This window comes from Lepisosteus oculatus, chromosome 11 (genome assembly GCF_040954835.1).
Source record: "Lepisosteus oculatus isolate fLepOcu1 chromosome 11, fLepOcu1.hap2, whole genome shotgun sequence".
Classification (NCBI taxonomy): domain Eukaryota; kingdom Metazoa; phylum Chordata; class Actinopteri; order Semionotiformes; family Lepisosteidae; genus Lepisosteus; species Lepisosteus oculatus.
In genome coordinates, this window is record NC_090706.1 from 7,307,888 (window position 1) to 7,321,299 (window position 13,412).

The 13,412-nt window shown below is 39.3% G+C and overlaps 1 protein-coding gene across 1 annotated transcript; it reads right to left on the reverse strand.

Moving 5' to 3' along the window:
- Positions 1-1,417: 1,417 nt before the first annotated feature.
- Positions 1,418-11,591, reverse strand: nudc (nudC nuclear distribution protein). The gene is made up of 9 exons (XM_006631272.3): positions 11,397-11,591; positions 10,075-10,152; positions 7,978-8,202; positions 7,291-7,371; positions 6,968-7,081; positions 5,916-6,110; positions 5,233-5,316; positions 4,838-4,956; positions 1,418-1,699 (listed from the first exon to the last, which is right to left on the reverse strand). The coding sequence occupies exons 1-9, from the start codon at positions 11,469-11,471 to the stop codon at positions 1,648-1,650; spliced, it is 1,023 nt and encodes a 340-aa protein (XP_006631335.2). The 5' UTR covers positions 11,472-11,591; the 3' UTR covers positions 1,418-1,647.
- Positions 11,592-13,412: the final 1,821 nt, after the last annotated feature.

The window sequence follows — 13,412 nt, forward strand, 5'->3', positions numbered from 1 at the left end:
ACAGTAAAAATGGAAAGTGTTTAATTTATTATATAAAGTGTTTATTCAGACATACTGTATCTAGTGGCAGATTAGGTATCAATGAACAGTGCAAACTAGTCTAGTGTTCTTTTTTCTTCTGTAAAAGTGAATAACCCTATAGAAATACTGTATAAACAAAAGAAGGAAGTGAAAAATCCTGAGGATGCCTTCAGTAAATATATGACACTGACATCATAAGCAAACTTTTTTGCGAAACAGCAGCCAATTTCATAGCGGCTGAACTCTGTCCACAGGTCAGCTGTCATCCCAGCTACGCCTGGCGTCCCTGACCGTGTTTTTCACAAGTCCGACGCAGGACAGCAGATTTTGAGATCTGGCACCATCATACAGTAGTGCTGCTCATTCTTCGAAATGCAAAAACAATGAATCCCCTCGTCGCTGTCAAATGATTTGAATTGTTTTGGGCTTTTTTTTTTCAGATCATGTCATGAATGTGTATGAAATCACACATTTTGAGTGATTCTAGGGAAGATTTATTTCATATGCAAGGGTAGGCAGCACCGACCTGGACTCCCAAAACACAGCAAAATACTAGAACATTGAAGACCTCATGACAAAACACAAACGCCTTCAAAATAATTGACTACATTTAATGAAGAAAAATTCCCTACTGCAGGGGTCTTCAGACAGGAGGTGGGGGCATGGGGGGGGGAGATCAGGGACCCCAGGATCCTCAGAAACCATTTAGGGGGGATACATCTCAACACAAGCCTGGCAGAATGTAAGATCAACACTTTTAACTCAGTGGACCCCTCTGACAGTGCCGTCATTGATCAATGAATGTGTGGTGCAGTTGTTAATGCTCATTAATCCACATTACAAACTTCAGTCTGGTAAACTGGAACATATGGAGAGAGAAATATTGAGTACGGGGGTTTAGAAAGCCAGAAATGTATGAAAGCTACTCTCTAAAGCAAAAGGAAACCTGCAGTAATTCATTTCGCGCTAAGCCAGACAAATATAAAGCTATGGTCTAGAAAGGTCTACCTATTTGTTTAATTTTTGTTTATGGTCTGGGATTGCATAAGCCAAGATAAGGTTATACAGTTTTTAACTCTGAAGTATACTATACGAATTTGCACTCTAATGACAGCTCCTTTTTACGATTTCTCCAAGTTAAAAATTGAGTAAAAAATTTCAAATAAAATGTGGAAAATGACCCAAGGTCCTTGCGAGTTCCTTTTTGAGTAGGCTTGAAAACGCTGTGACACAATGTGACAGTCAACAACCCAGAGAAACTTCACCTGTTTCCCTGGCCTTCAACTTGCTTTTATGAGGCTACTTTTTTTTTTGGTTTTACAGAAAGGGAAGGCTACCTTGACAAAACCTCTGTTCCAACCACAAAACCGTGCAACAAAAATGAGATCATGTCAGCTACTGTTTGAAAACTTTATTAAAAAAATTGTCTCCATAACATCAAGTCAGCAATATGCAAATGGTGAACTGAGCAGCTGTGACACAGTGTGGGGCCAGTTAAATAGAGGTACAGAATGACCCACGGGGCAGTCTGCATAAAAGAAAAAAACCTGCTATTTGGATGCAATTTTCCTAGTGGGCTATTAACAACCATTGAAACCGCTTCCGAGAGATTCTCTCTGACTCAGCTCAGCTGAACTTTGCCTTTGAGAAATCCATTTCTGGGTGCTGTGCCATGAACCTGCAAAGACAGACAATGGGGAAAAAAGTCAGATATTAAAAGCAGAGACAGCCATTTTTTTTAGAAAGAAAAGGTTCAGTCAAGAGTTGCTACTCTTTTAGCATCTTTCTCTATTCTCAAATTGCTTATTTTACCTTTGACGGAGCATACCAGTAAAGCTCGCTCACGTCAATGACATCAGGTGTGTGTCTCATTAATTATTAATTGCTAAAAGGTAAAGGAACACACAGACGTATTCTGCAACAGAAATGCATTGATTAGTCAAAGTAAACTGGGGAGCTTGCACGTACACACCTAAAACAATCAAGAAAAATACATTTTTTTTTCTCCTGTGATTAGAAAAATGCTTTAGAAAATATTTTGTTCACATTTAACAATGTTAATCATCCCCAACTAAATAAGTGACTGCTGGAACAGAAAGCTTACGCACTTAGTGTCCTCTAATACAGGAATAATTTAACAAAACCTTTTAACAATGAAAGTATATACTGCCGAGCAAAAGTAAATCATACACAATGAGGTAATATTTTAGAGCACATATCCTACAAAATAAGCTATAGTCTCAAAACAGTTTCCCCAATGCTTGGATACACTATTTTAATTTTCTGAAAGGAGCAGATGTCTGTCAGTGCCATAGCAATAGATATTTGTTGGCACACCTGTTAGTAGATTCAGATCTAAGCTAATTATTATGTGTCTACGGGTAGCAAAATGACTGTTGGTTACATCTTTACATATTTATGTAATTTATGGCAAATTTCAATCTTCTCATACAACAGTGATTCTCAAGATGAGATCTGATTACAACTTATCTGATCATTACAAGACACGAAAAGTAACTGTTTTAGTTAAATTTGTTTTCTTCAGGTCTCCTTAAAGCATATCTATGTTTGTTTCATTCATTATAGTTTTCCACTGACATTTCATAATATCAGCTTTTCCCCATACTAAATACTTGGCAATTAATTTTAGTTATTATGTTCAATACAAAAAAAGTTACTAATTTGCTTGCATGAATCTGTGCCCATCTATTTCCTTACTTTTTGTGACTATTCTTCAAACAATGCAGCCACCAGTACATGAACTGTAGTGACACTTATGATGGATAAGATCTTTCTAGGCTTGCAATACATTTTCTAAAGTGAACCTGCCTACAAAAGTCAGTCACGGACATAGGTTTACAGCTTTCCACAGATAAGCTGCTGCCATTCGTGTCTGTCTCAACCTGTCCTTACCTTGATAAATGCAGCCCTTATCAGACAAGTTATAGTTTTGTAAAATTTACTGGGGGGGGAAATATAACAGCATTGCTTTCACAGTCAACCACCAACACTGAAGGTTAACAGGGTCCTTCGATAACCTTTAGTGCCTCCATGACTCCACATCTCTGCGCAGCACAACCCTCTGAATCCTAAATCCACCTCTTCTTGCACCTGTGTGGGAATTACTGTATCTATTCTTTGTAATTTGATTTTTTTAACTTTAATTAAAACAATTAACATTGGTTAACATTTCTGCCTAGCATCCCTGGGGCCTTGGTTTCAATTCCTTGGTTTGTTCATGTGGGTTTCTGATGGGTGTTCTGGTTTCAAGTCCAGAGACATACTGGTTGGTTAACTGGCCTTTGGGGAAATCTGGCCCTGGTGTGAGTGTGTGCGTGCTTGTGTCTGCGTCTGCCCTGCAATGGACTGGCGTCCTGTCCAGGGTGTCCCCTGCTGTGCGCCCTTTGCTTGACAGAATAGCCTGTGGCTCCCCTGTGATAAAGCAGTTAGAAACTGGATGGATGGTGCTGTCCATTCAGGTTAGAATGGTGTGAGGGTAGTCCCAGTATATCCCCATCATACATGCAGCTATTTTACATCGTGATCTATTCTTATTTCAAAAGAGTACACTGGTGCAGTGGCACATCAGCATAAAATGCATCACGAGGACATTCAAATAATTCACCTTCAATTACTTTTGTATAATGTAGCCTTGGTTAAGATGTCGCAAATAAAATGTTTAGTTTATGGAATTTTCCTTAAAGGCAGGATATTTTCACACAGCATTATGATTCTTAAATCCATCTATTTCCATCTGAGGCAGCTGAAAGGGAGTTGGTTTGACAGGACAGGCCACAGGTAGATAAGGATAAGAACTCTCAGACACCTTTTGTTCTCAAAATTGTAATCATCTTCACTTGAGAAAAAATGGAAATGAGGTAAAGTATTTATTTATAAAGAAAACAACATGGAAATGGCTGTTTTAGTTCAGAGAACCTGGAAACATGTTGAGGCCTGACTTGAGCCATGGGATTGCCTGACTGGGGGTACTTTTAGAAATAATAGGTTATCAAAGGTAATGAATTAAACAGTTCAGGATACAATCACTAAAAAGTGAAATGGGAGGAAAGCAGATGCAACAGTAACAAGGTGCACACAGTTTTTACAGACACGTGTCTAGAAAAATTAGACAAAAAGTTCAATCTAGCAAATGACAGTGAACTCCACATGTATGGTGAGTGAGTGGAAGCCAGTCTGGACCTAGCGTACACAGCTGTCAATAGTGCACAATCCTGATGAAGGTCAACTTTGGGCACATGGTGAGCTTCCACTAGCTGGTACAGTAAACACATAATCACTTTATTGGAACAATATACCTTGTTAGCCTGACCTTGACTGCGTAACTGTAGGAACTACTGCCGAGCCTTAAAGGATATGATTTTATATATATATTTGGCCTTTACCCAGACCCGTAAAACTGTAAATGATCCAACGTCTAACAGCTACCAGGATTCAGTAGTTATAAAAACCAAACCATAAAATAAAACTAAAAACGTAATCACCAATCACGTTAGACATAAAATCTCTTTTCTCCTGTACATTCTGTGGAACCATCTGCTTGGGTGTAATATAAGCAGATCCAGATTGTTTCTGGAAATATGCGTTGCATAAAGACAGCATATAAAAATAAATCTTCAAACCATGATAAAAATGTATGTCTAGGTAAGCACATATTAAGAAAAATAATTAACCTTTCACAAATGAAAGAGTCAAGATTAGAGACAATAACTCAGGAAATTACCCAGTCACACTAGCTAAAGGGTCACCGGGCCCATGCACAATTTCCACATAGTTGCAGCAATGTAAGCAGACTTACTTTTTCAGGATGTCCTGTTTCTTCTGTTCGTCTGAGGTTGGCAGACCCATAGACTTCTGCCTCTGGTCATACATCATCTTCTCCACCATGCTGCGCGTCTCCCCATCTAGGTCAGACAGCTGTGCACAGTGACCGACAAAGGGATCTATATTATCAGAGGCATCACTTACGTTTTCATGCATTCACAGCTCCTATAAAATATTCTCATGGTGACTCAATGTTCCTGAACTTTGGAGTAGAAACAGACAGAGGTCATGGTCATATCAGATTAGCCAACTGCATAGAGAAAAAAGATCAAATCTGAAATTATGATAAAAGCAAATTAGGTTTTTTCCTACATTTGAATGCCTTATCATGCTCCTTAGTCAGAAGAAAAGCCCCCCTCCTCATATTACCTTGGAATTCTCTGGACATATTTTTTTTGTGTTGAGTTCTGGGTCTGTTGTCACAATCTTGCTCCACCACTCCATTTTGTTAATCTGAAAGAGAAGACAGGGATTTGTGGCCACCTGGGTCTACTGTTGTCAGAACTGCAAAACTCAAAGCAATGAACACAAGGTAAAGGTGTTACGTTAAAACTGGTAAAAAAAAACAGTTACGTTGCACACTCAACACTGTTTTAATAAACACTTAATGTAAGTAAATGGCACAAAACAGAAAACAAAAACCTTTAACATGCAGTGTTACTAAGAAAATGACAGTCACTGGGTAACATTTCAAAAAGGAAATGAGTGAAGGATTTCTGTTTTTCGTGTACGCAACACAGAACAGCGTATACAAGAGATTCTATCAGAAGTCATGAGAAACAAATCTGAAAGAAGGCAGAAATCACAATTCAGAACTATCTGCACTAATACCTGTATACATACATACCAGTTTTATAAACCTGACATGCAGAGAGCAACACTACAGTCTGCAGATTATCACTGGAAGAGCAATTACAGTTAGGTCTACAGAGGATGAAGCATTCAACAAACTCTCTCTCCCACCTTTCAGAAGGCAGGCTAGTCAGCAATGAGATCACGCTGTAGGGTGTGTGTGAGTGGAGGCTACCAGCGCTGCAGGTCTCGCTCCCTACCTTCTCCAGATGGACAGTGACAATCTTCCCGTCCTCGATGAGCCAGGAGCTCTCCTCCACCTTCACCTCATTGTACAAGTCTGCGTCAATCACCAGCGGATGCCCCTTCAGGCCCACCTTGAGGTGCCGCCTCTGGATGTCCACTACCAAATCCTTCCCCTTCAGGCGGAACTTAACATCAAATGGCACTAGGAGCTGGGGGTTAATAAAAGAGAGCATACATTGATAAAATGACGCTTATTTACAGCAGAAGGGAACAAGTAAAATGCATGAAAAGGGAGGCTGTTTGGCTAGATTAAAAAAAACAGTTTATGCCATATATAACTTAGAGCCCAAGAATTTGGAAGACCTTCATTGACATCACCACCACTACTTTTATTATGATTATAAATAATGGCACAGTAATTTTTGCATATTTAGATCAGCTTTATTCATCAGCTCACAGACTATTCTATTACAATCCATAACTGTAGCATTGTCCCATGTATGATTATCTCATCAAATATCAGAAGCTATATAAGGCTTTGCCTACTCACTAATAGAACAGGAGAACTCCAAGAAAACCAAGCTTGGTGCTTTAAGTGAACAATTTTCAAACAATGCCCCAGTAAGCTGAAAGAGAACACCGTACTGTAGGCAAGAAAGCCTTGTGGATAATGTTTAATCAGGTTCCTGGCTCACATATCATTGAAGAGCCCAAGGCACTGTTAGAATGAGTAGGATTGTTAAATCAGAGTGACCTCCCTAAACTCTCCTCTTAACTGAATTAGAAAATCAATCATTCACTTTGCATAATAACTACCGTGTGACATCCAGATGGGTGCTGCCTGCACTTCACAGGAGGATTGAATGTGCCCATCCTATTTGTAACATGTTTTGAGATCCAGTGGAATGAAAATCACTATGTAAATTCAAGGAATTAAAAATCCAAAGCACCGGTAAGGTGCTTAGCTGCGTGGCATATTCGTACAAATGGTCTGCTGAGTTTTCCTCACGATGAAAGAGTGTGTAATATGCAAAGCAGGGCTCGATGCTTCAATACATCCACTCACATCCACTTCTGAAAGGGTCTGTGTCCACCTGTAGTTGGGCAGATCAGCTCCATTGCCAGAGTTAGGCTTCAGCTTTCCTTTGTCCTTCTCGTCTTCCTCGCCTTCTGAGTCAGACTGGAAAGAAGAAAAAAAAAAGCATTTTCTTTATTATGAAAAAAACATTTGGATGAGCGACCCTTTTCACAGCTTCAGCATTCGCAATCATTCCTATCTTGTGCTTTCTTCCCAACCCTATCCTTAATTTAGTTTTATTTGACAATTTTAAACAAGTTAATTGAGGCTTAAGTATTACAAGACAGTCAAGGCACACTGACTGATCTTACCCCTTTGTCCTCCACTTTGTCAGATGAGTTCTCTGCGTCATTCTTGGGAGCACTTTCCTGCTTTTTTGCCTCTTCTTTTTTCTTGTAATGAGAAACAAGAGATGCCATTTATGAATGGACAGCACTGTGCTGGAAACAAAGAGAACAGAAGCTTGGATATACTGTACATGTGCTCACCCAGTGTGCTGGTTCAGCTCCATGAACCAGACAACACAAGTTCAAGCCTGGGTCACTAGCGGTCTCTGGGACTAATGTGCTAGTGTCACTAGCTGACCCTGACTGGAGGTTCCCTGAACAACATCACACAACTAGCAGAATGGTTAGGTATAAAATGAAAAACAAAAATGAATTCAGAGACGTTCACCCTTCATGAAGGGAAGAAGTGGGACGGCATATGTTTTAGGTCATCATCTAGACTGTGGGAGATTGTGGGAGTTTAAGCAAGAAATATTTTCTTAGTATGCATGCTTGATCTCTACTCCTGTACTGAATTACTTAAATTCAAACCATTTTGTAAAGATACACAGTAGGCATACAGAACTGAAGGGAATAAATGGATACCTGATGCATCTGCACACCCATCCAAGTGCTTTCTTGCACAAAAGTGTCTTACTGTTCGGTGTTATACCATCTTCTGTATCTGGCTCTGTGTGCACTGCCATCTTCCTGCAGATCAGGGTCATTCACCTGGTCGATCTCCGACTGCAGCTGTGCCGCCTCCTCGTCCGTCAGCTCCTTGATCTTTGGCTCGTTCTGTTCTCCGGTCTTCTTCTCCTTCCCCTCCTCCTCCTCCTCTGCCAGCCTGGCAGCTCTCTCTGCCTTCTCCCGTCGCTCCTTCTCCTGCTTTGCGCGTTTTTCCCGCTGAGCCTTCTGCGCCAGCTGATTGTGATGTGCAAAGGCCTCCTTCACCAGCTAGCCGGGGGATGGGGAGGGGAGAGAGGAAGGGAACTTCGGTCAAGGCTTACTGTGTTTGCCAACTGAGGTCAGACATGGCCAAAAAGCGATGACAGTGATGCCCTTTATACTAACTATACTAACCCATGCAAAAACTGCATTTTTCTCATTTCAAATATACCCCAGCAAAGGTCCCAAGGTATAAATATAACAAGAAGCATTAAGATCACCATAAATTAATAGTTGAATGAACAGTATTTGTCGGATTTTAATACATTTCAGTAGAGATTTCGTGTGTTTCTGCGATGACTCACAAAATATATACAGTGCACTTCTGTGAAAAAATCGTAAACATTCAGCAATATGCTATTGCTTTTACCGTGTTTTTCCTCTTATATGGAGAATCACGATGTCTTGGCTATCTTCTACTGAACATGGAGCCATGTTGTTTTAAGCTAACAGTTAGATCTGTACAGTAAGTATAAAAAAACAACTTTTTAGCATTAGTGACGTGTACAGAGGAGCAAATAATGCTCTAGGGAGAATCTGACAATGAGGCAGACAGACTTCCGTGGCAAATAACTTCTGTGGATTAGCTACTTCAACGCTTAATATTTACTACTCAATAGTTGTAACTAAACCTTTTGAATATTCATTAGAACATGTTAGAAATAACAGGGGGCTCCTGTAGTACATTTGGTACTTAGTAACTAATTGATCAACACATATTAAAGATAATTAGATTTCAAGGTTGATTTATTCTAACTCAAATTAGGCTGTATTGGCAATTAAATCTGTGAAACTTGTAGAAATCTAGTGGAAGTCAGAATAACGAGGAATACATTGTGCTCTTCAGAAAAAAAATCAGCAAAAAATGTAAAATGATTTATTACATTTGTTGTGAATTCATAATTATGTCTTATCACTAGTATCTATCAATAAAACTTCAATACAATAAAATGCTACTGGTTTCTGGCTGCTGAGGGAGAAACAGCTGTCTCAGATTCTGAACTACAATTGCAGAGTGCAGAAACAGAATTCCTACCCAGTAAGGTCAATTTATTGGGGTAAAAATATTTATTGGGGTATAACTGTATACCTGTTAAAATAACCCACTGTCTGATGCCTGATTTACAGATACAAGGCAACAGTTCAATGTGCAGCTCTCAGCAGATCCTGGAAAAACATGTTTTCATCCCTGAGCCTTCCCTTGCATCACAATGTCTGACCCCTGAAGTATTTTTTGGACACTTTCACACTGTGCAGTAACAGGAAGATATTGAGGTCAACAAACCAGACTTTGTACTACTTCAGCAGAGACAAACAAATGAGCTTGCCAACTGGGAGAAGCTATGAACTGCAAAACAGCAAGGACAGGAGCATGACCCTGTCCTGGACCTTCCATACAGAAGTGATTTAAAAAAATAGTAATAATAAGAAGGCCTGCATATTTATGAAGAGTCATATTTGGAAAAAAAAGCAGCATGTTAATTCATAATTACATTCATCATTAGTATCAAAAACCTACGAATGTTTTTGGATCATTCCAAATCCAAAAACATACTCTGATAATTCTAAAAGTAAATTGGAAGACTAAAAACCAGACTAATTCCACCTCTCTTCAGCTGCATAAACACAAGTGTGGAACAGGAGTGAAACAGATGACAGCCCACTGGCCAAACCCATCTTTGCTTTAAAACACTTTCTTGAAATTATCCTACAAGTAACTCAAATGAAACATAAAAGACTGTGTCCCAGATCCTGATTCTCCCCGAGATCTCAAGCATGTGACAAGAGATGAAGGCAAAGATGCAAGGGCAAGGACACCAGGACAGGAGTAATGTGATCACGTGCACAGGATCACCTGAATAAAAATCAGAAGATTATTACCTTCTCTGGTGCCCCTGGTTCCCCGCCTGTGAAAAAGTCTGTTTTGCGCCTCAGAAAGCTGAAGAATGTGTTCACCAGCTACAAAATATAGAACGCAAATAATTAACCCATTATGGCATGATGGTATTTACAGTACATAAATTACACCGTTCAACTCTGCCATTGGAATTCAAGGTTTCAATCTACACTGGCTTTCACATCAACACCATTCACAGCATCCATCCTCATACAAAACCACAAACGAAACAAAAGTGATTTGACAGGTTCAAGACATCTGTGCTGGGAAGATAAATAATGGAAGGAGGTATTGCTCAAGTTAACACTGTGCTGCTATGCAACTCCTCCAGCATGCTTTCAGTTTTAAAATGCCAGACCAATTCCAAAAATCCCTTCTTCTTTTTAGATTAACTAAAAGTAACCTGCATATACATTTGTTAATTCAAGATATGAATGGTAACATGCATTCATGCATTTAAAATGAATGTATTTCACTAATCTAATACTATATATTATTAGGAGTTTAATGAGCTGAATAGCCCTTTCATTTGTAAGGTTTCTAGCCTTTCTTGTGTAGTGCTATAAGATACCTTTTCAGTGTTAGTTTTGATCTTATTCATTGTATTTTAACGTGTGTGGTGTGCGGGCTGCAGATTGTGCTGCTAATGGCAGTTCTTTGTTCTACTGAGTGCGAACACAAATCGGCAAAGAGCAGGATTTTTTTAAATCAAGAACAAGGCCTGTAAGAAAAGATGAAGAAATGTCTTGCCTTTCCACACAACGCTATGAACCGACTTTATATATGGGCTTCAGAGCACTGCGCTAAACTTTTTATCCATCTCCCTGTATTGTTTTTTTTTTTGCAATTGGCACCAACATTTAGTTTCAGCCCCTATTTCAGTGACAGGTAATATATTTATATGGTCGGAGATTAGGCTACATCAGAATATTAGGGAGTACGGATACAAAAGGCCAATAAATGGAAATGCTGATAACTTATGTTTGTCCAATTACGGGTGAAGATACACACGGGAAGGTTTATTTTCTCCTGTATTCTGTATAATATTTTAAAGATAAAGAACATAGGTTACTTTCAAATAAACCCACTGAAACCCAGCGCAATAAAACGATTCCCAAGACTAATAAACCGTTTTACTTTACTTATTTACTCAAAGCTTTATAATAGCTTACGAAATTGCAGATAATGTTTGACCATACAGCAATTAGAGAAAGGGACTGCAACGGAAATTCTTTAAGCGTTTTTGAGAGCAGTTCCCCATCCCCCATAAAAATGTAACATCCACGAGTTTGTTATTATGTATTACCTCCTGCACTCCACCGTCATGCTGTTGAGCCATAGCCAACAGCATACCGTCAAACCTCTCATCTTCTTCTGCCATGGCTTATCTAATAAATAAATTTTAATTTGAAGAACGTTTGTTACAGCAACAGTCGCAAACTCAATGAATGTCTTGTCACGCTCCCCGCAGCCCTGCAACCATTGACTTCCTGGAAACAAGCACCGCCTCCGTTACAACCAAAAAAAAGGAAAATCAACTCTCACCCAATCGAATGTTTTATTTATAACTGACAGGTCCTGTGAACCAATCAACTATCAGCAGTGTCGCCGAGAGGGCTGGTTCAGAGCGTTCCGACTGTTAAATCGCGCCGACTAGGAACAGAGTCGCGGTTAGAGTAAGGAATGTTCTGGAAGGTGAAAGAAAATGCAGTGTTTGTGGCTCTAGGGGAAGTGTAGAGTGGCACCATTGTCATGCTATAATGTAAGCATTTAATGTAATAAAGATGATATTATGCTACCTTTTCAAAGTATGTCTAGACTTTGGTTCGTTTTGACAAACGGTTTGCAGTATTATAAGATACCGCAAAATTAATAGTGAATTCACCGTCTTCGACTTCATGTCTTTAGCATAAGGAGATCTGCTTGCCAACATTTGCCAACAGCTAGTACAGTATTTTGCAGCAACTCCCCTTTTCCAATTATACTCTGTTAAATTGGAAATAAATTTAAATTAATCTAGCAGGTTGGAGTATGCATATCACGCTTCAAAATTCTAATAAGTAAAAAGAATATAATGAACTTTGAGAGATTTTAGACATTTTTTAAGGAATGTAGAAAACATACACAGGCCTATATAAAGTGTTGACTTTCTGTTTTTTTTATAAATTCAGTCAGTTGCGAAGTAGTCATTTATTTGGCTAACACTTACAGATTTTCATCTGTATGGTTGGGTATGTTAGTGGAACAATACCGTAGAAACAACTTGCTCAAGGGAACATCAGCAGAGCCTCACCTGAGATTTGAACTCACAGCCTTGCAGTGGTTAAGTCCAGATTCCTGACCAGTCCTACCCAAAGAACAGGTGATCACATTTGAGAACAAATGACCATTTATAATGATGACCCATTTTAGAGGGCATTTATTGCAGTGTGCTGAGTGAAGTACCTTGCTCAAAGTTACAACAGCAACATCCAACCTGGAAGCAGTACCCATAACACTCTGGTTTACAGTCCAGAGCACTGCTACTCCATACTACTACCTGAATATTACATACAAGTTACTAAGTCATGGGTGGCACAGAGACTAGCATTGCTCTCTTGCAGTGTTGGAGCCCTGAATTCAATTCTGGGCCTGGAGTTCTTTCTGTGTGGAGTTTATTATGTGTTCTCCTGATGTTCTTATGAGTTTCCTCTCACAGTCCAAAAAACGTACTGGTAGGTTAACTGTAGGAAAACTGGCCCTGGTGTGAGTGTGTCTGTGTGTCTATCTTGTGATGGACTGCATCCTGTCCAGGGTGTATCCTGCCTTGAGCTCTTTGATTGCTGGGATAGACTCCTGCTCCCCCCTGTGATCCTCAACTGGAAGAAGTGGTTTCAGTATGTTGTTTCTGCTTGAAAATGCTGTTTCCAGTACTAAGAAACGTGCCTGGAAGTGATAAAGAAAGGTGAAGCAGCTTAAATATGAGGAATTGAGGTTGGTCAAATATGTTGACACACCTCGTCAATTATGGATGTGAATACTCTGTAGAAGCCCAGGAAATAATTGTTGTTGTTAACTACATTTTCTAATGGTTATGCAAGTTTTACTGAAATATGTCTTTTAATGTCTTGTAATACTGATTACATATTACATACTGTAAAACATATCTCTGATTACTCTCTGTCCTAAAAAATATTCATGGGAGAGGCATAATATATAGAGTATAGCTTGTTGTGGGACTGTAATTTAGCGATTCGATGATCTAGATGAAAGGAGGCTTGTCCTGTGAAGTTTGCAGTGCTGATGTTTTCAGTGCATTGTCCTGGCACTACTTACCAGTCAG

Coding starts and splice junctions, on each gene's coding strand:
- nudc (XM_006631272.3), bottom strand. CDS start 11,471: ATGGCAGAAGAAGATGAGAGGTTTGACGGTATGCTGTTGGCTATGGCT. Junction 10,153..11,396: donor ATGACGGTGGAGTGCAGGAG/GTAATACATAAT, acceptor TATATTTTGTAG/CTGGTGAACACATTCTTCAG. Junction 5,317..5,915: donor TCACTGTCCATCTGGAGAAG/GTAGGGAGCGAG, acceptor CTTCTCTTTCAG/ATTAACAAAATGGAGTGGTG.